The sequence below is a fragment of the Callospermophilus lateralis genome, chromosome X, assembly GCF_048772815.1.
Source record: "Callospermophilus lateralis isolate mCalLat2 chromosome X, mCalLat2.hap1, whole genome shotgun sequence".
NCBI classification, from domain to species: domain Eukaryota; kingdom Metazoa; phylum Chordata; class Mammalia; order Rodentia; family Sciuridae; genus Callospermophilus; species Callospermophilus lateralis.
The window spans coordinates 48225928-48249071 of record NC_135325.1 but is presented as its reverse complement, the minus strand read 5'-3'; the positions used below and the strand labels follow the sequence as shown (position 1 = coordinate 48249071).

The 23144-nt window shown below is 34.3% G+C and overlaps 1 protein-coding gene and 1 pseudogene across 1 annotated transcript in view; one reads left to right on the top strand and one right to left on the bottom strand.

Moving 5' to 3' along the window:
• Positions 1 to 23144, bottom strand: part of Abcb7 (ATP binding cassette subfamily B member 7) — a 103513-nt gene that overhangs the window by 18138 nt on the left and 62231 nt on the right. The window contains exons 5-12 of the mRNA XM_077106700.1: positions 6311 to 6443; positions 5209 to 5477; positions 4481 to 4569; positions 4301 to 4388; positions 3236 to 3410; positions 2201 to 2358; positions 1475 to 1638; positions 1189 to 1318 (exon numbers count right to left, since the gene is read on the bottom strand). Of these exons, the coding sequence (XP_076962815.1) occupies positions 1189 to 1318; positions 1475 to 1638; positions 2201 to 2358; positions 3236 to 3410; positions 4301 to 4388; positions 4481 to 4569; positions 5209 to 5477; positions 6311 to 6443 (1206 nt within the window). The remainder of the gene's footprint in view (positions 1 to 1188; positions 1319 to 1474; positions 1639 to 2200; positions 2359 to 3235; positions 3411 to 4300; positions 4389 to 4480; positions 4570 to 5208; positions 5478 to 6310; positions 6444 to 23144) is intronic.
• On the top strand, positions 13729 to 14563 carry LOC143639309 (cyclin-dependent kinase 4 inhibitor D pseudogene; annotated as a pseudogene).

Genomic DNA, 23144 nt, shown 5'->3' with positions numbered 1-23144 from the left:
AAACCTCAAAAAGCTCAACATCAAAAAATCCAATCAATAAATGGGCAATATTTCAACAGACATCTCTTCAAAGAAGAAACACAAATAGCCAACAAATATATGAAAAATGTTCAACATCCCTAGCAATCAGGGAAATGCAAATACAAACTACACTAAGATATCAACTTATCTAGTCAGAATGGTAATTATCAAGAACACAAATAAATGCTGTGGAAAATGTAGGGGGAAAAGGTGCATTCATACATTGTTGGAGGGTTAGTACAACTACTTTGGAAAGCAGTAGGAAGATTCCTCACAACTAAGAATGGTGATTCCAACTAAGAATGGAATCACCACATGACCCACCTATCTCATTCCTCAATATTTATCCCAAAGACCTAAAATCAGCATACTATAAGATACAACTAAGCCCATCTTTATAGCAGCACAACTGACAATAGCCAAGTTATGAGACCAGCCCAGATACCGGTGAACAAATGAATGGATAAAGACAATGTGGTACACACACACACACACACACACACTCAAAATGGAGTTCTATTCAGCCATGAAGAAGAAAGAACTGTGGCAATTCCTGGTAAGTAGTTGCAACTGGAGATTAGCATGCCAAGTGAAAGAAACCTGACTCAAAAAATCAAGGTTTGAATGTTTTCTCTCAAATGCAGAACCCAGACCAAAATAAGGGGAAAAATGGAGGAAATTTCATGAAAATAGAAGAGGGATCAGTGGAGTAGAGGAACGAGTTTGAGGGGAAGAGAGGAGGGATTGGAAAAGTGAGGATGGTAGAATAAAACTGACTAAACTGTCCTATGTACACATTTGAATATACCATGGTGAATTTCAGCTTTATGTAGATTTATAATGAACTAATTTTTAAAAACTATAAATAAATAGAAGAATGGTAGAATACAAGAAAAGAAACAGGGAAGGAAGGAGGAAAGGGAGGTACTGGGGACTAAATTGGAGCAAATTATATTTCATGCTTGTATAATGATGTCAAAATGAACCCCAATATTTGTGTAACTTTAATGCACTAATAAAATTTTTTAAAAAAGAAGTTCAACTGTAGGGCCTAACACTCCCCACTTAATTAGCATATGCTGACTCCTCAGATTCAAATTATTATAGTTTACATAACCATCAACCCAATAAATCTTCCAAAAATTGTATTTTTCTGTTTTTAAGTACCTGTGGTACTACTCCCACTGCCCTCCGAAGGCTTTCCAGGCTTACATCTTGTATATTTTGACCAGCAAGGTAAATGCTACCTTTTTGAGGTTCATAGAAGCGAAACAACAGCCTCACTATCGTGCTTTTCCTGAAATTGGAGACAAGGAGAGGTCATTTAGTTTCTATTGGCATCAGGAAACCCTAATTTTAAACCACAGTAATCAATTCATTAGGATAAGAATAAAATCATATTCAGAATTTTCAATCAGTAATGAAGAATTTTATAAATAACTAAATTACCCACCCTGACCCACTACCTCCTACAATGGCCACTTTCTTTCCTGCAGGGACTTCAAAAGATACTCCACTAAGGACTTTCTGTCCTTCAATATATTCAAAATGCACATTATCAAAGGCCACCGTAGCTGTCTCTGGGGTGATCTGAAGGGGAGATGCCATCGCTTTGTCCTAACAGGGAAGAGGAAAAAAAAAAAAACACTTTACATACTACCTTAGAGTACAACTATACCGATAATTTTTTTAACAGAGAGATAAAAGGAAAATAATGGGGAAGGAGGAGGTTTATGAAAGTGGAATTAGAGCACTTCCAAACATGCTTTTAAAGATTTGTGTTTTTTACTCCTCACTGCTAAGGTTAAAAAAAAATCATGAATGGTTTGGCTGCTGGACAACTTTTGCAGGGGATGGGGGAGGGTTAGCAGGGAAGTAAAGGGCTGAAGGATGTGAGGAGAGGCAATCATATATTCTGCAGCATTATTAGCAAATGTAAATCCAGTATAAGTATGAATAATTTAATAAAATTTAGTTTCTAGGTATAAAATTTTTTCCTAACATTGTTTTTAAACATAGAAATGAAATCTATAACAATCTCTTAGTACACTTGACAGCCCCAATTCTTGCAAGAGAGAAATTAGTTTGCTAACATGATAAGAGTATTCCCCTAGAATAATCCAATAATAATGAGATGATGCTCATATATTTTTGAAAAGGTACTAAATAGATTACTTACTTTAATTCGGGTGTCTACCTTGAGTAGAGTAAACAAGGTGTTCATATCTATGAGCGCTTGTCTAGTCTCTCTATATACAGTTCCCAGAAAGTTAAGGGGTAATGAAAGCTGAAAAAGCAGTCCATTCACCATTACTAGATCTCCAACAGTAAGGGTACCTTAATATGCAAATGGCAGAAGGAAAAAAAAGATATTTTAGATGAGAGTCATAAACTTTCCCAGTTTAAAGAGAATTTTATAGCCTATTAATATGAAATCCAGTGTAAAATATATATAATCAACAACTCTTAGGCTGTTTCAATTTTAAAGCATTCAAATCCATGATTTAGATAATACCGGGAACTTGGTATATATTAAGTGCAATGGGAAAGTCCATCTACACACTATAATACACACAAAAAAATGGTTTAATTAAGGATAGAAATGGAAGGTTAAAAAATCTTTCTTCTCTAAAACATAAACAATTGTTTCTTTGTAGTATACATTCAAAAATTGAAGCTAATGGATATATCATGACTGAGAATATTAAATCTCATATTAATTTCACCATGAATGAATTCTAATTGAGGGGGGGTTACACAAAAGAGGTACAGACATATTACTTTTGAAGTTATAGAAATGAAAATATTAATAAAAGATTATAAGGTTATGGTAATTCTAAAAGCAAGATGTTTTTCCCTTTTAATCCTTTGGACTAAACACTGAACTAATGACTTTGATTTCCAGGCCTATAAGTGAAACCAGAAATACTGAACACTAAAACAAACTTGCTCCTCGAAGATTCAGGTTGTAGACCCATAAAATGTAGAAACAGTAATCCCAATCAATGAGAGAGCCAGTGCTAAACAAAAAGAAGAGATGATCAATCAAGAACACACATTCTGATACAAAAAGGAAACCATTACAAAAGTGCTAAAGTACTTTATTGAACACCCTTTATAACTAAGACTAATATACACATTCTTTTCATTAATCTTAGTTACAAAAGTTAAGTTTAATATAGTCTATAAAATGTGATAACCACAGATGCATTACCTGCCACAATTCCCTGACTGGCAAGCACCATTATAGCTGTTAAGCCAACACTGAAAATAGCACTTTGGCCAAAGTTCAGCATAGCCAGAGTAGAGGTACTTTTCAATGAAGCAGTCTCATATGTCTTCAAAAATCCATCATATCTCTGTGCTTCATATTTTTCATTATTAAAATACTGCAAAATACATAGAAACAGTAACTATGGACAAGTATAAGAGGTATGTATTCTTTTTTTTAAGTGATTAGTATAGGTTCCACCTGACTTCACATCTGGATACAATCTTGTACTACAGACTTCATTTTACAAACTTACTTTTGATACACTGGACTATGGTACTCCTGCAGTTTTCTATGATAGGTTATATTATAAAAGTTCACAAAATTCATCCAGTAAACATTTACTGAATGCATACCTAATGTGAACCCAGATCTAAATTTATTTAGATCAATGACACTTCCTTCAGGAAACCTGCCCTAGATCCTCTGAGACTCAGAATTGGCAGTTCCCTTTGCTACAAATTATGTCTTTCTGTTCGTCATCTGCATGTTTACTTTAACTCTTCTACTTTTGGTATATCATAAAATTCTGGGAGGGAAGGGATTACGTGATAATCATTTTTTACTATCCTCTCCTATACAGCACTTAGCATAATGCTTTACATATAAGAGGAATTCAGTAACTATTTGTTAAATGGAAAAATGAACAAATAAATGAAAGAATTAATGAAAATCACTATGCTAGGTACTCTAAGAGATACAAAAAGGGTTAAGCACTTACATGCCAGCTAATTATCTTAATGTTCATTCTGAATCAAGATGTTAACAATATATTTATGATCATTATAATTAATTCAGAAAGTAAAATTCTGATGCTGCTAAATAAAAACAGGTAAAAATAAAGGGCAATGTCTAAAACAGAAGAAAAACTTAGTATTATTCCATAACCTAGAGATCCTATCCTTATCTTAACACAAAGCTCTCACTTATAGCACCTATTAAATTAAATGGCAGAACAAATCTTGGCGCAGTACGAAAGGCAGAGGAAAGTACAATTAAACACATTACCTTCACAGTTTCATAATTCAGCAGTGAGTCTATAGCAGCATTACCTGCATCATTATCCGCTTTGTTCATTTCTATTCTAAATCTAGTTCTGTAAGACAAAGATTTGCAAAGGCATGAAATGTATGTTATAAAAGCATCGCTAATTTCTGGACTTTGACTGGGCCCTGAGGAATACCATACCTCCACCGTGTGACTCCAACTGTGAATGCTGTGTATGTACCAAGTGTTCCTAGGGTTACCAATGCAAACTGGGCACCACATTTGTAATACTGGAAAAAGTTCAAGAGAAGAAATGAGAAAAACTTATTGTTCTTGTCAAACAGTGTATATGATCCAACAGCAAATCTCAGTCACAAGATATTAATTAAAAATATTAAGGTAGGAAGTATATATGACAATAACTGGTGAAAAATCTTAGACAATCTACTTTGGGTAAAAAGGAAAGAAAGCCAAATTTCACTTGCCACATTTATACTGTCATCAAATGCTAATACTAAAATAGTACAATAAGCTTGAAGAGGAACAAAAACTGTACATGTATACATATTTTAAGTATAAAAGATGAAATTGTCTTAAATTTTATGAATGGTGAATAGCAACCTAGATACTCTGAGCATATCAATCTGATGCCATATATAAAAATCTCTGTTAAAAACACTTCACAAACACTAGTTAATTAATGGTTTATGTGTAGGATTAAACAGTTCTAAACAATAACAACATGTAAAGAGCTTGGACAGCCCTTGAAAGCTTGTGGCAAAATAATTAAACAAACTGCATAATCTTTTTTTCTGAATTTAATTTTCAAAACCATGGGCAAGCAATAGCACAGCAGCTTCAAATATTCAGTAGCTGCCAATGAGAATACTAATAAGATAAAAACTTGCTATAAAGACTGTTTTACTTACCAAAACACTACTGACAAGTGTCATTTCAAACATGATGGGGAGAAGATTAAATACCAAAGCACTCAGGACAAAACTGATACCCCTTGTCCCTCTGTCAATAGCCTTAGATAAAGCTCCTGTTTGTCTGCTCAGGTGGAAACCCAGATCCAGGTTGTGAAGATGGAGAAAGACATTTTTGGCTATTCTTCGAATTGAATTTTGGGCTACTTTTCCAAATACTGCATTTCGAACTTCATTAAAAAGGGCAGCTCCAGCTCTTGATACACCATCTAGTAATACATTATAAAGACAAAATGAAGTGTAAAAACATTAGAATCAAGGGATTGAAAAAATGTTTGTACAATGAATACTCAATCAACAAATATATCACAGAATATTTATACTAAAAGAAACCTAGAAATTCTTTATCCTAACGAAAACTAACTTTTCCGGCACGATGAATCTCTCCTGGTTTTATTTTTCCCCAGATTTCAGAGGCTGATTTTTCCCATTAAAATACTCTCAATAAATAATAGACCATATGGCCTTATTATGGATACATGTACAATATCTGTTAAGGTTTTTGATCTAGTTCAATTCTCTGAAATAGCAAATAATAAAAATAAGATCTTGAAAATTCAAGTGTTTTAACTGAAAGCATGCTCCTACTCATATCTCATAAAATCTCCTTTCTAATGCATGGAACCACATGGGATTCACACTGTTTTTAAAAATTTTACATTTGTGTCAGAACTACTAAATTTATTTACATATCTATCATTATTTACCTATTTTTTCTTTAATAGCTAACAATAGCAAGAAAATAACTGGCCTTATTGAAAAGGTATTTATAAAAAGCCTATTAAAAATGGTTGTTATAAATTTAATGTCCTATTTAATATCATTATTTTCTAGAATGTAGAGAATGCCACTATTATCATAGACTTTTGCAAAGTATATCATACAAAGAAATTCTAAAAATCACATATAGAAAATCTCACATAAAATAATAACATCCAAAATACTAAGTTGTGTTTGTGGTGAAAAGGTCATCTGCTCAAATATGATGAACCCTTCTTGAAGAAAGTCAACACCTGTAGACAGATTAAAGAATCACACATACAACCAATCAGAACTGCTGTTGCCATGGTTGCAACTGTATTTGGTGCATCACTCAGGTTCAGCATGTTTCCCGACATCTGGTTCAGGCTGTCTACAGCATATTTAAACATGAAGGGAACCACAATATTCATGGCCTAAAAACATAAAAACATCCATTATCCACCATACATAAAATAATTATTTGTAAAAGTACAAACTTAATTAATACTTATGGAAATGTTCAGAAATTAATCATTTGCTGGTATTGGAATGATTTCCCCAATTTGTAAAGATAAAATCTTTGGCATTGGGAGAGCTATCATTTCAAGATTTTTATGTCACAGTACCATGTTAATGTTCATTTACAAGCTATGTGAATTTGTTTAATGTTCCTGCTTCCATGGAATGATCCTTGATTGGTCACTCAAAAATGTGCTTTCTGCCATCTGAAATTCTACAGAGCTCATAGAACTTAGTGCCAAACTGCTATATATTTATTTGTTTGGGTACACATTTTGCTTTCCTCCTATAAAATTTTTAAATATCTTTATTTTTATCAATCTATCATTTATTTATCTATTTTTATGTTGTAATGAGGATTAAACCCAGTGCCTCACATGTGTGAGGCAAGTGCTCTACCACTGAGCTACAATCCCAGAAGCTCCTACTGAAAATTTGAGGGTCTGTATCTCATTACTTTTTGGTCTTACCCATGCTGAGTATAATGCTTTGTATATAGTTGATATTCAATTCACATTTTAAAGATGTTTTTCACCATGAAAATGGTAAAAACTGAAATTATATAGCAAAAAGGACCTCAAAAGCTGATAAAGTACAAGTATCTGTGGCTGATTCATTATTTTTTTTTGTTGTTGATGGACTTTATTTTACTTATTTTTTTTTAAATTTGTTTTTTTTTATTTTTTTCATCTTTCATACATTTTGAGTTTTTAAAAATATGTGTAGATTTATTTGCCCCTAAAAGATCCTTTGCTCTAATACCATAAAAGCAAAACCCACTGAATGCCAAACTAAGTTTTCATTAACCAAAGTACATCTCCATGAAAACACACCAAAATAAAACCTAAAAACTTAAAAGTTTCAATGCTTTCATTTATTCAGAGCAAATATTTAATCATTCATGTTCTACACTTTCTGCAGAATTATAGTGTCTAAAACATCAACCACCATTTAGGAACACAAAATTTGTTAGCCTGCCAAAACTTTCTTTAGTAACAAGTGAAAACAATTCTATAAGGCTTAATAAAAACATGGATATTCCAGCTCTTGTTCCAGTATTGTGCTATCCCCATCTTTGTTAAATACAGTGATTTATAGGCAACAAGTCTAAGTTTAGCTACAACTGATAGAAGTTATGTAAATCTTACCAAGCAACATTTGAAAGTATACAAGAGTTCTTTGCAACCAAGCAGGTGTTCTAACATTCAACAATAATGTTGAAATACACACAGCTGTTGGAAAGCTTTTCAGAATGTAACACGAGAAAAATTGCTTAAAACTTCAAGGTTTTTAACTTCCAAAATATAATCTAATATAGAATACATGGGAAGTCCCCAAAAATAAATTTCTGAATTCTGATTTTCTTATAGCCATCTAAACTCAGGCTCTTGTTTCTCTTGAAATGGTCTCCTCCTCTCTACCTCTTCACTCTTCAAAGCCCAATTTGAATTCTAGTTCTTTCATAATGACTTCTCTGATATCTGCAGTCAATTTGACCTTCTGCATTTCCCAATCCTTCTTTTTTTTTTACAGTTTATACCTTGATATTTATCACTTTTATATTTCTCATTTACTGTACATATGTACATATATACTGTCTTCTTAATCCATATACAAACCTGTGACAAAACATTTAGTGAACAACAGCTTTGAGTCAGCTATGATACTAAGTGCCATTCATAAAAGTGAGGACTGAAACAAATAACAATTCTATGAAATGGGTATTATCATTATAGTTGAGGAAACTTGGGTTCCACAAGGTTTAATGATTTGTCTGGTTGAGCAGCAGAGCTAAGATTAAAATTCAGGTCTGACACTTGAAGTCAGAATCTTTTTCTTGTATGTCATACCTATATTAGCAGCTTACAAGGCAGGAACTATAATATTTAGTTTCTTTTCCACCGTAAAATGGACACTTTTAAGTGTCCCATTTAAATTGGCTACAGATGTAAACTATGCAATTTTTCTAACTCATAGCTTATTGTATCTTCACCACAGCTACAATGAGTGAGGACTGAAAGTTATGTATCGCCAATAAGGTGATGCTATTTTACTTTCTTGAAAATGTTTTGGGGTTTGGTCAAGTTTGGGAACATCCTTTTAAGAATGCAGAATATGTGAACATCATCTATCCTGTGAGTTATTGGCAGAAAAATTGTAGTTATTAGCAGAGTGTGAAGAACATGGCACTATCTCTAATTATCACTGAATACTGTTGGTTTTCCCATTAAAATAATTTTAAAAAGGAAAGCAATGCACTAATAAAATAGAAGGCATTATATTATTTGTAAATATTTTCATTACCAGCCATGTGTAGATTTCTTTGGCCTTCTAATATGCTGAGGGTACGATGTGACAAATACTGATTTTCCCTAATATTCCACGTTCAGCAGAACCAGATTTAAACCATCTCAAAAGAGAATCTCTTTTAAAACCTCTTATTTTGAAGTAATTATAGATTCACAGGAACTTGAAGAAATGGAACAAAGAGATCCATGTATTCATAACCTTGCATCTCCTAATGATGTCTTATATAGCTGTCATTCAATATCAAAATCAGGAAGTTAACATTGGTGTATTACTGTTAAGAAAACTATAGAACTTATCTACTTTTCAACATTTTTAACATGTTCTCATGTGTATATATATTTGTCTATTTGGCTCTATGCAATGTTATCTCATGTTTAGATTCATGTAACTACCACTACAATCAAGATATAGAATTATTTCACCACCACAGGAAAACAGATTTTGATTCATCTTTGTATTCACTCCCACCCCACCTGTTCCACTCCAGTCCCTGTACCCTAGCAATCACTAATTTGTTCTTGATCTCTATGGTTTGGGAATCAGACAATACATAACCTTTTGAGATTGGCTTTCGTTTCACTTACAATAATGTTCTGGAGGTTCATCGAGGTTGCTACACATAGCAAAGGACCATCCTTTTTTATTGCTGAGCATTAATCCATGGATGTATCAGAATTTGTTCAACCATTCACTCGTAAAGGAATTTTGGTGGTTTCAATTTTGGGAATATTGTGGTTAAAGATGTTTGAACATTCTCATATGGATGGACATAAATTTTCATTTCTCTGGGATAAATGTACTGGAGTTCAACTACTAAATCTATGTAGAACTTTTTAGAACTGCCATACTCTTTCCAGAGTGTACCATTTTATAATAACTGGCAAAGCATAAGTGACTCAGTTCCTCTTCATCCTCATCAACATTTGACATTATCACTATTTTTCCTTTTCTGAAACTATTGTAGTAGGTGTGTAGTAATAGTTCCCTGTGGTTTTACTTTGATTTTCCCAAATGGCAATGAATATCTTTTAATGTACTTATTGGCCATTTGTTTCTCCTCTTTGTTGAAATATCTGTGTCTTTTGTACATATTATACATAGTATAAAGTCATTATTGGATATGTGATCTGCAAATATTTTCTCCCTTGACTTTCATTCTGATAAGGAACCTGAACTGACACCCAACTTAACAGAAAAGAGGAGTTCCATCTCTCAGGAGTCAAAAAAGCTAAAGTAGGAACCTGGACTTTTACCCTCTCCAGCACTAATGAAGCAACACCACTGCTCCAAGAAAGTGGTATTATAGGAGGCGTACTAAACAGAAGATTTAAATAAGGTCCAGAGCGCTACAACATAATAACCTAAATGTCCAGGTTTGAATAAAAGAATCAACTATCGTATCAAGAACCACGAAGATATCAATTTGAATACGAAAATTGACAGACACTAACATCAGGATGACACAATGTTAGAACTATCTGACAAATATTTCAGAGTAACAGTTTAAGTGCTTCAAGGAACATTATGAATGTGCTTGGAACAAATGAAAATAATAAATGTCTCAACAAATACACTGAGAACAAATGAAAACTTTGGAACTGAAAAATATAATGACCAAAATATAAAAACTCAATGGATTAGGCTCCATGGAGAAATGGAAAGATCAGAGAAGAGTTATCAGTATCGTTCTACTTCCTAGTTTGGCAAAAAGAACACAGCAGGAGACATTACACAAGTCAACTTTCAAAATATACTATAAACCATAGTAAGTAAAATAGCACAGCAATGCCATAAAAACAGACACACAGATCAATGGAATAGAACTGAACCTCTAGACATAAACCCATGCCATCTACAGCCAACTGATTTTCAACAAGGTACTAAGAAAACAATGGATATCTACTATATACTGGATATCTATATGCAGAAGAATGAAGCTAGAACCCTAGTTCTTACCAGTTACAAAAGTCAACTCAAAACAGGGGTGAGGGCATAGCTCAGTGGTAGAGTTCTTGGCTAGCATGTACAAGATCCTGGGTTCAATCTTCAGTACTGTAAAAAAGAAATAAACTGAAAATGGATAGGAGACTTAAAACATTAAGACCTGAAACTATGATACTACTAGAAGAAAACAAAGGTTAAATACTTTGGGACACTGGAATGGGCAAGGATTTGTATTAGACAAGTTGCCAAAAGCACAGAAAACAAAAGCCAAAATAGACAAATGAGATTACATCCAACTACAAAGCCTCTGCATAGCAAAGGAAACAATATAATGGAAAGACGACCTACAGAGTGGGAGAAAATATTTGCAAACTATATATCTGACCAGGGTCAATATCAAGAATGTATATACAGCACTCCAAAAATTCAATAGGAAAATACAAATAAAATGATTAAAAATGGGCAATAGATCTAAGTAGATATTTCTCAAAAGTAAGCATACAAATGGCTAACAGATATATTAAAACTGCTCAATATCACTAATTATTCGGGAAATGTAAACTAAAACCCACAATGAGATATTGCCTCACCCCAGTAATAATGGCTAATATTGAAAATATTAATGATAACAAGGGTTGATGAGGATGTGGAGAAAGGGAACTCTTGCACACTGTTGATGGAAATGTAAATTAGTACAACCATTATGAAAAACAATATGGAAGTTCCTCAAAAAATTAGAAGTAGAATAACCACATGATACAGCAATCCCTCTCCTGGGTGTGTGTGTGTGTGTGTGTGTGTGTGTGTGTGTGTGTGTATGTGTATGTATGTATGTATGTATGTATATATATATATATATATATATATATATATATATATATATATATATATATCTCCCCAAAGGAAATGAAATCAGTATAGAAAGTGATAACTAAACTCCCATGTTCATTGTACCACTATTCAAAATAGCCAAGAAACATAAGTAACCTAAGTGCCTATCAAGTTATGATAAAGAAAATGTGATACATGTACACAATGGAATACTCTCATTTATGACAACATGGATGGAACTAGAGATGAAACCTGCTCAAATACAAAAGATGACAGGAAAGGTGAAACAGGAACAAAATAAAGAATAATCTTGCAGAAAATCAGTAAGAAAATGGTATAATTAAATTCAAATATGCCAATAATATCATTATAATTACCAACATATTAAATAAGCAATAAATAATGTACCCATATACTAGCAACAAACAATTAGAAACCTAAATTCAGAAAAGAAAACTATTTACAACATCCCTCCCTATCCATCCCCCCAAAATGGAAATCCTTAGGAATAAACCTAACTCAAAGTCTCTTGTTGTACTATTGATTTGCTCATTCTTAGGGGAGGAACTATTTTTGTCCTCTGTAAGATATTTAGCATTGTCTTTAACTTCTATACACTACATCTCAGAAGCATACCCTACCTCCTCCAGTTGTGACCAAAAAAAAAAAAAAAAAAAAGTCTCCAGACACTGCCAAATGTTCCCTTGGGTTCTAAATCACCCCTGATTGGGAACCACTGGTGTAATCCAACAAGAACACGGTCTGTGTGTGAAAGCTACCAATGCTGATGAAATAGATCAAAGAAGACATAAGTAAATGGAGAGACATAAGGCATTCATCCAGTGGAAGACACAATGAAGTAAGGATAATAATTGTCCTCAAATTGGTACATAGATTTTTTAAAAAATTTTTCATTAAAAGTACCATTAGGCTTCTTTGTTAACTATGGATAAATTTATCCAGAGAGGTAAGGAACTGAAATAATCAAAACCACTGGAGAAGAAAAGAAGTTGAAATAATCATACTACTGGCTTTATGACTTACTATAAGTCTACAAGAATTAAGATAATGTAGTATTAGCAAAGTAAGAGACACATAGACCAATGGGATAGAATAGATTTCAGAAAAAGATCCCACACATATAACTATGGTAGAAAAATAATGGCTCCCCAAAGAATTCCATGTATATTTTCTCTAAAGTTTGTAGAAATGATAGCTTAAATGACAAAATGAACTTTGCAGATGTGATTAAACTAAAGAAAATGGGAAATACAGGAAAAAGTATCTTCAATTATTCTGATGGGCTGAATGTAATCACAAAGATCCTTAGGGAGGCAAGAAGGTCAAAGTCATGAGAGCAGATGTGACTACGAACGCACAAGGGTCAAAATGAGACAAAAACTAAAGATGCTACTGACTTTGAAGATGAAGGAAGAGGTCACAAGCCATGAAATTCAAGTAGACTCAAGAAGCAGGAAAAAGCAAGGAAATGGATTCTCCCTGAGAGCCTTGGGATGGAGCAGAGCTCTGCCTTTATTCTGAACTAGTAAAACCTAGTTTTGGGCCTCTGATTTCCATAAATGTGAACTAATAAATCTGGGTTGTTTTGAGCTACTGAATTTGTGATAATTAGTTGTACCAGCAATAGTGAACAAAAGAAATTCAATGAGGAAAGGATAGCCTTGGCATTGGAACAAATAGAGAACAAAAATAAATAAACCTCCACCTAAACCTCATATAAGAATTCAACCTGAATACAGATCTAAATGTAAAAGATAAAAATATTAAACTTCTAGAAGAAAACAGGAGAAATTCTCAATGATGTCGAGTTAGGCAGACAGTTCTTAGACATGACAACAAAAGCATAATACATAAATAAAAAAATGATAAACTGGAATTCATCAAAATTTAAAACACCTGTTCCATATAAGGCAATAAAACAAGTTATGGATAGAAAGACTATCTGCAAATCAAATATTTGAGAAAAAACTTTTACCCAGATTATATTAAGAACTCCCTAAACTCAAGAGGAAAAACAAAACAGCTCAATTAAAAACAGACAAAACGAGAACAGACCCCGCCCGTCGTGGAGGAGGGAGGGCCATCAGTATCCACATGTTGCTTGAGGAGGTCCGTGTTGGCGACAGACTGAGTGGGGCCGAGGTCCGAGGTCCGGGGGCGACGTGCAGGAGGTGCGCCGCCTTCTGTACCGCGAGCTGGTGCACCCCGACACCCTGAATCGCTTCGGAAAAACGGCTCTGCAGGTCATGATGTTTGGCAGTCCCGCCATCGCTCTGGAACTTCTCTGAAGCAAGGTGCTAGCCCCAATGTTCAGGATGCCTCTGGAACCAGTCCAGTCCACGATGCAGCTCGCATTCGATTCCTGGACACCCTGAAAGTCCTCGTGGAGCATGGTGCTGATGTCAACGCGCCTGATGGCACTGGGGCGCTCCCCATCCATCTAGCTGTGTAGGAGGGCCACAGTGCTGTGGTCAGCTTCCTGGCTCCTGAGTCTGATCTTCAACACAGGGATGCCAGGGGGCTTACACCCTTGGAGCTGGCATGACAGAGAGGGTCTCAGGACATCATGGACATTCTGCAGGGGGGGCACAGTGATCCCACTGTGAGCCAGGGCCACTCTACCCAGCAAGAGAACCCACTAGGTTCTGTCAGAAGAGGAGGGAAGAAACACTTTATCTCCTCACTCCTCTTGCTCTTTACAGAAGGGGGAGGAGGACCAGTTTTTTGGCTTATTGGTGTTGATTTTTTGGGGAGTGTGTGTTTGGGGGACATTTCTCATTTGTTTTTCTCACCCCTTTTGGTGTTTTGGACAGAGAAGGACTCTATAGACAACAGCCACCAAAACGGTTCATTTGGTCTGCACCCCAGGCTGCTGGGGCTGCAGACTAGACCCAAGCGCAAAGCGCTTAAAGCTCCAGCCCCAGAGTGAGTCATCACCAACAAGGCTCCAGGAACCTGGTGACTTTGGCCCCAGGAACCTGGTGACTTTGGCCGGCTGTGCTCAGAGAGATCCCTGAAGTATGAACTCTGTCTTGGACATGGGGGGCAGGGAGGGAAGTATTTCAAATCAATAAAAGGGTAGTATGAGTAAATATTTTGTTGGAAGCTTGTTTTCCAGTCTCTTGTACAGCGTTTAAAAAAGAGATTCTATTTATTAAGCTTTATGGAAAAAATTGTGTGTGATACTTTAATGTTTCTACCCATTAAATTAAAACTTGTGCATGAAAAAAAAAAAAAAAACGGACAAAACACTTGAACAGCCACTTCACAAAAGTGGATATCTGGATGGCAACTAAGCACGTATGAAAATATTCAATACCATTAGCCAATTTCCTAAGAAGGGAGATGTAAATTAAAACCACCAGATACTACTGCATGCCTGATAGTACCAAGTGCTGGCAGCCAAGAAGCAAAGCAACTGGAACTCTCACACATTATTGATGGGAATATAAAAAGAGCTTCTCTGGAAAACAGCTTGGCAGCATCTTATAGAATTAAAAATATACTTAGCATGACCCAGCATTCCACTCTTTGGTATTTATTCTAAATAAACTGAAAGTTGGGTTACATAAAAACCTATACCTGAATATTTAAAGCAGTTCTAGTTATAATCACTAAAAGGTAGGAAGAACCCAAATGTCCTTGAATAAGTGAATGGATAACAAACTATTTATTCATACCATGGAAAACCACTCAACAATAAAAAGAAATGGACTGGTATACTCAGTGACTTGGGTGAATGACAGAGGCATTATTTTCAGTGAGAGAATTCAGCGTAAAAGGTCATATATGACATGATTCCATTTATATGATGGTGTGGTTCAGATATGGTTTGAGTGAATCCTCCAAACATTCATATGTTGGAAACTTGGTTCCCAGTGTGGGGATGGTGAGAGGTGATGAACCATTAAGAGATGTGGCCTACTGGGAGGTAATTAGGGCATCAGGCACTACCGTCAAAAGAGATTAATTAAGTTTCACAGAACCCTAGTTAGTGCTTGAGATAGTGAGTTATAAAAAGAGTAAACCTCATCCCTGAAACTCTGGTTTCCTGTCTTGCCATGTAATCTCTCCTTTTGACTTGTGTTCCTGCCCTGATGCTATCTATCATGTTGTGATGCAGTTTGATGGCTTCACCAGAGTTGAGCTGGTGACATGTTCTTGAATCTCCAGAAGTGTGAGCTAAACGAAATTTCTTTACAAAGTACCCAGTCTCCCATATTTTATTACAGCAACAGAAAATGGATGAATATATATGATATGTTTGAAATAAAAATAATTATACTGAGAGGACATATCAGTGTTTCCCACCATTTCTGGATCTGAAGAAAGTATGACTATGAAGGGTAACTCATGGGAGATTTTGAGGTGACGAAACTCTTCTGTATCCCAACTGCAGTTGCAATTAAATGAATACATACAAGTGTTAAAAATCATAGAACTGAATACCAGAAAGAGTTCATTTTACTGTGTGTTCATTAAAATTAATTTAAAAACAAACAAAGCCAGTGTCTCAGGTTACAACAAACCTGATTCCCTAGGCACAGGAGCTAACTATCTAAAGCTATAGGACAATGTATTTCAATCAAAATCAACTCAATATGAAGCCTCATACCATGTCACTTCCTAAAAATTAAGAAATTGGTTATTTTTACTAGATTTTAAACATGTGACAAAAGGTATATTTAATCTGTAACTGCAACATACACATTAAGTACAAGAGAAATAAAATGACTTATCCTTACAAACTTTTTTCTTTTCTAGACCTTAATTTAAATCATATTTCATCTGCTAAACTTTTGAATGCTCAGAGATTGTCTATCACTAAGAAATTGAATTCACTTAATTTTTAGTACAAAAATATATAGTTTGGGACAGTGACTGAAGAACACACTTAAGGAAAAAGTAAAATCATCATATGCTATGATTTGAATATGGCTTGTTCCCTCCAAAAATCATACTGACATTTGTTTGCCACTGTGGTGGTACTGGGACATGGGGCAGTGATTTAAGCAGTGATTAGGTTGCTAAGAGGGATTAGGGCCACTCTTGTGGTAATGGGTTAATTCTTCAAAGAGTAAGTCTTCAGGGACTGGAATTTCAGAGTCTTTGAATTTCAGAGTGGCCTCAGTTAACTAATGGCTCCATAGCAGTGCTGCCAAGAAGGGCCAAATATATTTGAATAAGAAAAATAGAATTTTTTACCTTGTTAATTGCTCCTCTAGTCATAAAAGGACCAGGAGGAAAGAAAGAAAATAAAGACCAAAGACTCTAAAAGGAGATTTGATTAGCAAGGCAAAACAGAGAAAATAAAACTGAACAAGGCACTTACATGATTTGTAAAGACCATCAGGTAGTGGTAGGACCTTCACAGAACTTAAGTCTATTCTCATTAAAAGGAGAAAAACAATAACAAAAGGAAAACAATTACCTGAAAATGGAAATTCTTTTACACCTTATAAGTTACTCATTCATGAAAATTAGGCCTGAGTCATAAAGCAAATGCCATAAAAGAGTCCCATCACATAAGTAAAATTTTCTGTCTTAAAGCTGATTTTGGGTATTAAAAATAAGCACAACAGAAAACAGCCTGTTTAGTCCAATCCTTGCAACATATCTGAATATAGATTCCAAGAAGATGAAATAAGAATTATGACTTAACAACAAAAATAACAAAGAGTCCATATTCAAGAATGTTACATAATATAATATTTATAAGAAATCCACTGATTGTTTATACTTAACATGATAGTTTAATTAGGAAAATATAAACATGACAAAACTGAGACATAAATAGAAAGAGACCATATGTCATTGTCAAAAAACAGACACCTAAAACATGTGTAAGCAAGTTGAAAACCTAGAGGTCATAGCCATAAAACAAATTTGTTGTATCTATTTCACAGCTGAAGAACACCTAACTGAAAGCAAACTAAAGAACACAGAAGAGCAAGAGTTTAGAGTCTTAACTCTACTAATCAAATCTAAGAGATAAATCCTCTTACATAAGTCCTTTAAGAGATAAAAACTTTAGAGGGGAAAAGTGGATCAGACTGATATTTAACGAAAACTTTGAATGCAACCAGTAGAAGTAACACGATTTGTTTGCTTGATTCACTAATTTTTTTTTTTTTAAAATGGCCTTATACCACAACATCTTATTTGATGTAATACTAGCATTTATCTGAAATAACTGGCACATAGCTAAGATCTATTACAAGGTAGGACTCCCAATTTCCTGTTGATATATAAAATGCGTAAAAATCACTCCCCTGCTCATAATTTTAAAAATGTTGAACTGAAAATACCTCCTTGAGGCTAAAAGAAAATTGAGGTAACAGGGTAAACTGCTATCCCCAAAACTAGATGAATCATGGTTTACATGGAAAAGGTGTTATGGCTGGGGGAAACAAGCAAATGGTAAGTTAGGAACATTAATTGCTAAAGAATGAGCAAGAACTAGTCCAAAAGATTAGAATCCTGGGGGTCCCCACTTTCATAACTTTTACCTCCTGTGTCAGTCAGCTTTTCATTACTATGGCAAAACACTTGAGATAATCAACTTAAAATAAGAAAAGTTTATTTTGACTCACAGATTTGAGTTTTCAGTCTATAGGTGGTTGGCCCTATTGCTTTTGGGCCAGTCGTCAAGTAGTACATCATGGCAGGAAGTACATGGTAGAACAAGCTGCTCAACTCATGGAGACCAGGAAGGACACAAAGAGAGATATGGGGGCCAAGATTCCAATACCCTCTTCGAGGGCATGCTCCCATATGACTGGAAGACCTCCCAGTAGGCCCAGCCTCTGAAACATTCTATCACCTACTCAACAGTGCCAAAGATTGGGGAGCAAGTCTTTAATACCTGGGCCTTTAGGGGACACTTATCCAACCACAGCATCTCCAGTAGCCACACCAGGTTCTAAGGATAGATATATGAGAAAAAAATCCCCTCATTATTTACAGTAGGGTGAGGGGAAATAATTGTTTCAAAATATGACCTGAGTATTCTGTTCTCATTAACAAAGGCTTTCCCTCAAGAGAAACTATTTTACCAAAGCATAAGCAACTTAAGTTTTATCAGAGTATAACTAACCTGGGAGAAGGAAAATACTCAGCTCTACCTCCTCTAGCATTCCTATCTTACTAAATGAGGAAAGGAAAGCTGAAAGCAATTGTGAGGTTCATATCCTAGGGATACATGCTCATGATAATTCTGAGATGTAATTATATGATTATATAAGGATTCCTCTCACCTACTTAATAGGGCTCCGCATCAATAGGGCTCCTCTATAATAACAGGCAATTACACAACTGAAAAGACTACAAGACTCAGAACCTATTTAAAAGGGAGTCTCCAGAAAAAGACAATGGGGGTGACAAAAAAACAGATACTAGAGGAAATATTAGCCTGACACATTCAGCTATAACAAACATTAAACACAGTCAACTCATACCCTGATAAACACAAAATCTCACACTAACAGCCTATTTACCTCAGTATCTTGTACTCAATAGATCATGTCCAGATTTCAAAAAATAAAATTACAATATGCAAAAAGACAATAAATAACTTGAATAGGCAAAGTAAGTATCAGAATCAGACTCAGTTAAAGCACAGATTTTGGCATTATCAGGTAAGGAATTTAAAATGATGAAGACTAAAGGTGCTAATAGAAAAGGCAGAAACCATGCAAAATCAGATGGGTAATGTAAGCAGAAAGAAGGGAATATCTAAGGAAGAACCAAAAAGTTATGCTAGAAAATAAAAATACTGTAACAGAATTAAAGAATGTTTTTGATTAGCTCATTGGTAGACAGAACACAACCATTAAGGAAGGAATCAGTGAACGTGAAGATATATGTCAAAAGAAATTTCACAAAGGGAAAAGCAATGAAAAAAAGTAGAAAAGAATGTGCAAGAACTATGGGACAATTACAAAAGGTATAACATATATGTAATGGGAATAGTAGAAGGAAAAGAGAAAAGGAACAGAAGAAATATTTGGAGGAATAATGGCTAAGAATTTTCTAAAATGAATGATACAAAACCACATATGCAAGAAGCTCAAAGAACACCAAACAGGGGGAAAAATAACACATTTTGGCATATCATATTCAAACTGTAGAAATTCAAAGAATCTATAGGAAAAATCACCTTTCCTACAGAACAAAGACAAAAATAACATTGGACTTTTCTTCAGAAACATGCAAGCAAGAAGAGAATGGAGTGAAATATTTAAATTATTAAAAGGGGAAAAGACCACCGACCTAGAATTTTGTACTCAGTGAAAGTTTCCTTTGAAAGTGAAGAATACACACCTTCTAAAAATAAAGTTGAGGGAAATTGTTGCCAGTATATGTGCCTTTCAAGAACTGTTTAAAATTTCTTCAAAGAGAATAAAAATGATAAAGATAAAACCTTTGATCTACATAAAAAGAAGTGTTAGGGGAAAAATTTAATGTAAAAGTACTTATTTTTATTCTCAATTTACCTAACAGATGACAGTCCATTCAAACTAATAATAAAAACAATATATTGGGTAATTAGAATTATAGATAAGTGGAATGAATAACAACAATCTATAAGTGACAGGAGGATTAAACTGGTAATACTATTATGTGCACTACCCACGCAGCAGTATGTTATGTGAAAGTAGACTTAGATTAGTTGTAAATGTATATTGCAAACTATATTGCAACCAAGAAAAAAAATTTAAGTGTAACTGAAATACTGAAAGATTACAAAAATTAGAATCACATCAAATGATCAACTTCAGAAGTAGTTTGGAAGAAAACAAAATTAAAACCAAAGAACAAGGGCAACGAATACAAGGCAATTATACATATGGTCAATACTATTAATAAAACTATATCAATTAATCATTTAAAATGTGAATAGTCTACACCAATGAAAAGACAGATTATCAGGGCAAGTTTTAAAAAATGACCCAATTATAGGCCATACGTGGTAGCGTACACCTGTCATCCCAGCAGCTCAAGAGGCTAAGACAGGAGGATCACGAGTTCAAAGAAATCCTCAGCAACAGTGAGGTGCTAAGCAACTCAATGAGACCCTGTCTCTAATAAAATACAAAATTGGACTGGGGATGTGGCTCAGTGGTTAAGTGCTCCTAAGTTCAATCCCTGGTACCCCCCACCCAAAATAACCCAATTATAGACCCCACCTGAACCACAAAGACATAATGAATTAAAAGTAAGTGGATGGAGGGCTGGGGTTGTGGCTCAGTGGTAGAGCACTTGCCTAGCACATGTGAGGCACTGGGTTCGATCCTCAGCATCACATAAAAATAAATAAATAAAATAAAGGTATTATGTCTGTCTACAACTAAAAATATTTTATAAAAAAGTAAATGGATGGAGAAATATGTACCATGCTAACATTAAACAAAGTAAAGCTGAAATAAGTATATTGATTTCAGACAAAGATGATTTCAAATCAAGAAAAATAAAATGGGATAATAGAGGGCAATACGTAATGTCAGAGGGGCCAATTATCCTAAAGCATATAACAATTGTATTGTATATGCACTTTAACAACAAAATATCAAAATACATGAGGCAAAAACTGATGAACTTCAAGAAAAAATAAATGAATTCTCTATTATAATTGGAGATTTCAACACCCCTTCAAGAGTAACTGACAGAAATAATAGACAAAAGGGTAGGAAAGACAGTGGAATAAGACAGACTTCATTACCCTAGGTACATGTATGACTGCACAAATGGTGTGGCTTTACTTCATGCACAACCAGAGAAGTGAAAATTTCTGCTCCATCTGTGTACAATGAATCGAGGAGCTTTCTACTGCCATGTATATCTGATTAGAACTAATAAATTTTTAAAAAGAATAGGCAGAAAATCAATACGGCTATAGTTGAAATGAACACTATCAATCATGAGTCTAAATGACACATACAGAATATTTGATCCCATGACAGCAGAATACATATTCTTGTCAAGCACACAGATCATTCACCAATATAAACCACATTATAGGCTATAAAACACCTTACCAAATTTTAAAAATACATCAATATCATAAAGTAAAGCTCTCATCTATCAATGCTATTAAAAATCAGAGGTATTAGAAATCATAAACAGAAAAATAGCTAACAAATACCAAAGACTAAACAGCACACTTCTACATAGTAAATGGGTCAAAGAAGTCTCAAGAGAAATGTTAAAATGCTTTGAACAATATAGAAACGAAATTACAACTGAACAAAATTTTCTGGATGCTGTGAAATTTATTCTTGGAGGGAAATTGAATGTGTATATTAGGAAAGAAGATCTAAACTCAATAATCTAAGCTGGACTTCACAAAAATTAAAAATTTCTGTTCTGCAAAAGACATTATCAAGAAAGTGAATAGACTGGGAGAAAATATTTACAAAAGACACATCTGACAAATGCCTATCATCAAAAATGCATGAATAAACTTAAAACTCCAAAATAAGAAAACAAACATCCTTATTTTAAAATGAGCCAAAAGACATAGACATCTCACCAAAGAAGATATAAAGATGGCAAATGAGCATATGAAATGATATGTCAGTTAGGCAAATGCAATTTAGAAACAAAAATGAGATTACACTACACATCTATTAGAATGACTAAAATCTAAAACTCAATTCTGAATGGTGGTGAGGACATGTAGCAATGGGAACTTTCATTCATAACTGGTAGTGGTACAGCTAACAGGGAAGACAGTTTGGCAGGTTTAAAAAAAAAAAAAACTATGATACAATCCAGCAATTTTACTCCTTGTTATTCACAAAAATGATTTGAAAACATATCCACACAAAAACCTACACACAAATGTTTCTTGCAGTTTTATTCATAATTGCTCCAAATCTGGAAGCAACCAAAATGTCTTTCAACAGGTGATTGGATAGACATAACCCTGTTACAGCCAGGCAATGGAATATTATTCCACAATAAAAAGAAATGAGCTATTGGGTCACAAAAAGATATGAGAGAACCTGAAATGCACATAACTAGTGAAAAGACCCAACAGGAAAATGCTACATACTATGAGATCCCAGCCATATGACATTCTTGTGAAGAAAAAACTACAGAGATACTAAAAAGATCATTGGTTGTTAAGAATTTGGGGAAGAGGAAAGGAGGGGTGAATAGGTCAATCACACAGGAGTTTTAAGGCAGTGAAACACTTTTGTATGGTACCACATAACTGTACAACACAAAAAGTAACTCATAATATAAACTATGGACTTAGTTAACAATAATGTTCCTTCTTAAATAATTGGCTCAACAACTTTAACAAATGTGCCACAATAATAAAAGATATTAATAACAGAAGAAACTGCATATATGGGAAGGAAAAGAGGTATATAAGAACTCTTTACTTATTTTTCAATTTCTCTATAAATATAAAATTTCTCTAAAATATAAATCTTTTAATTAAAAAATACTTCAGGGTATAAATACTATTTCTCAATTTAATTAAAGACTTCAGATAGTGA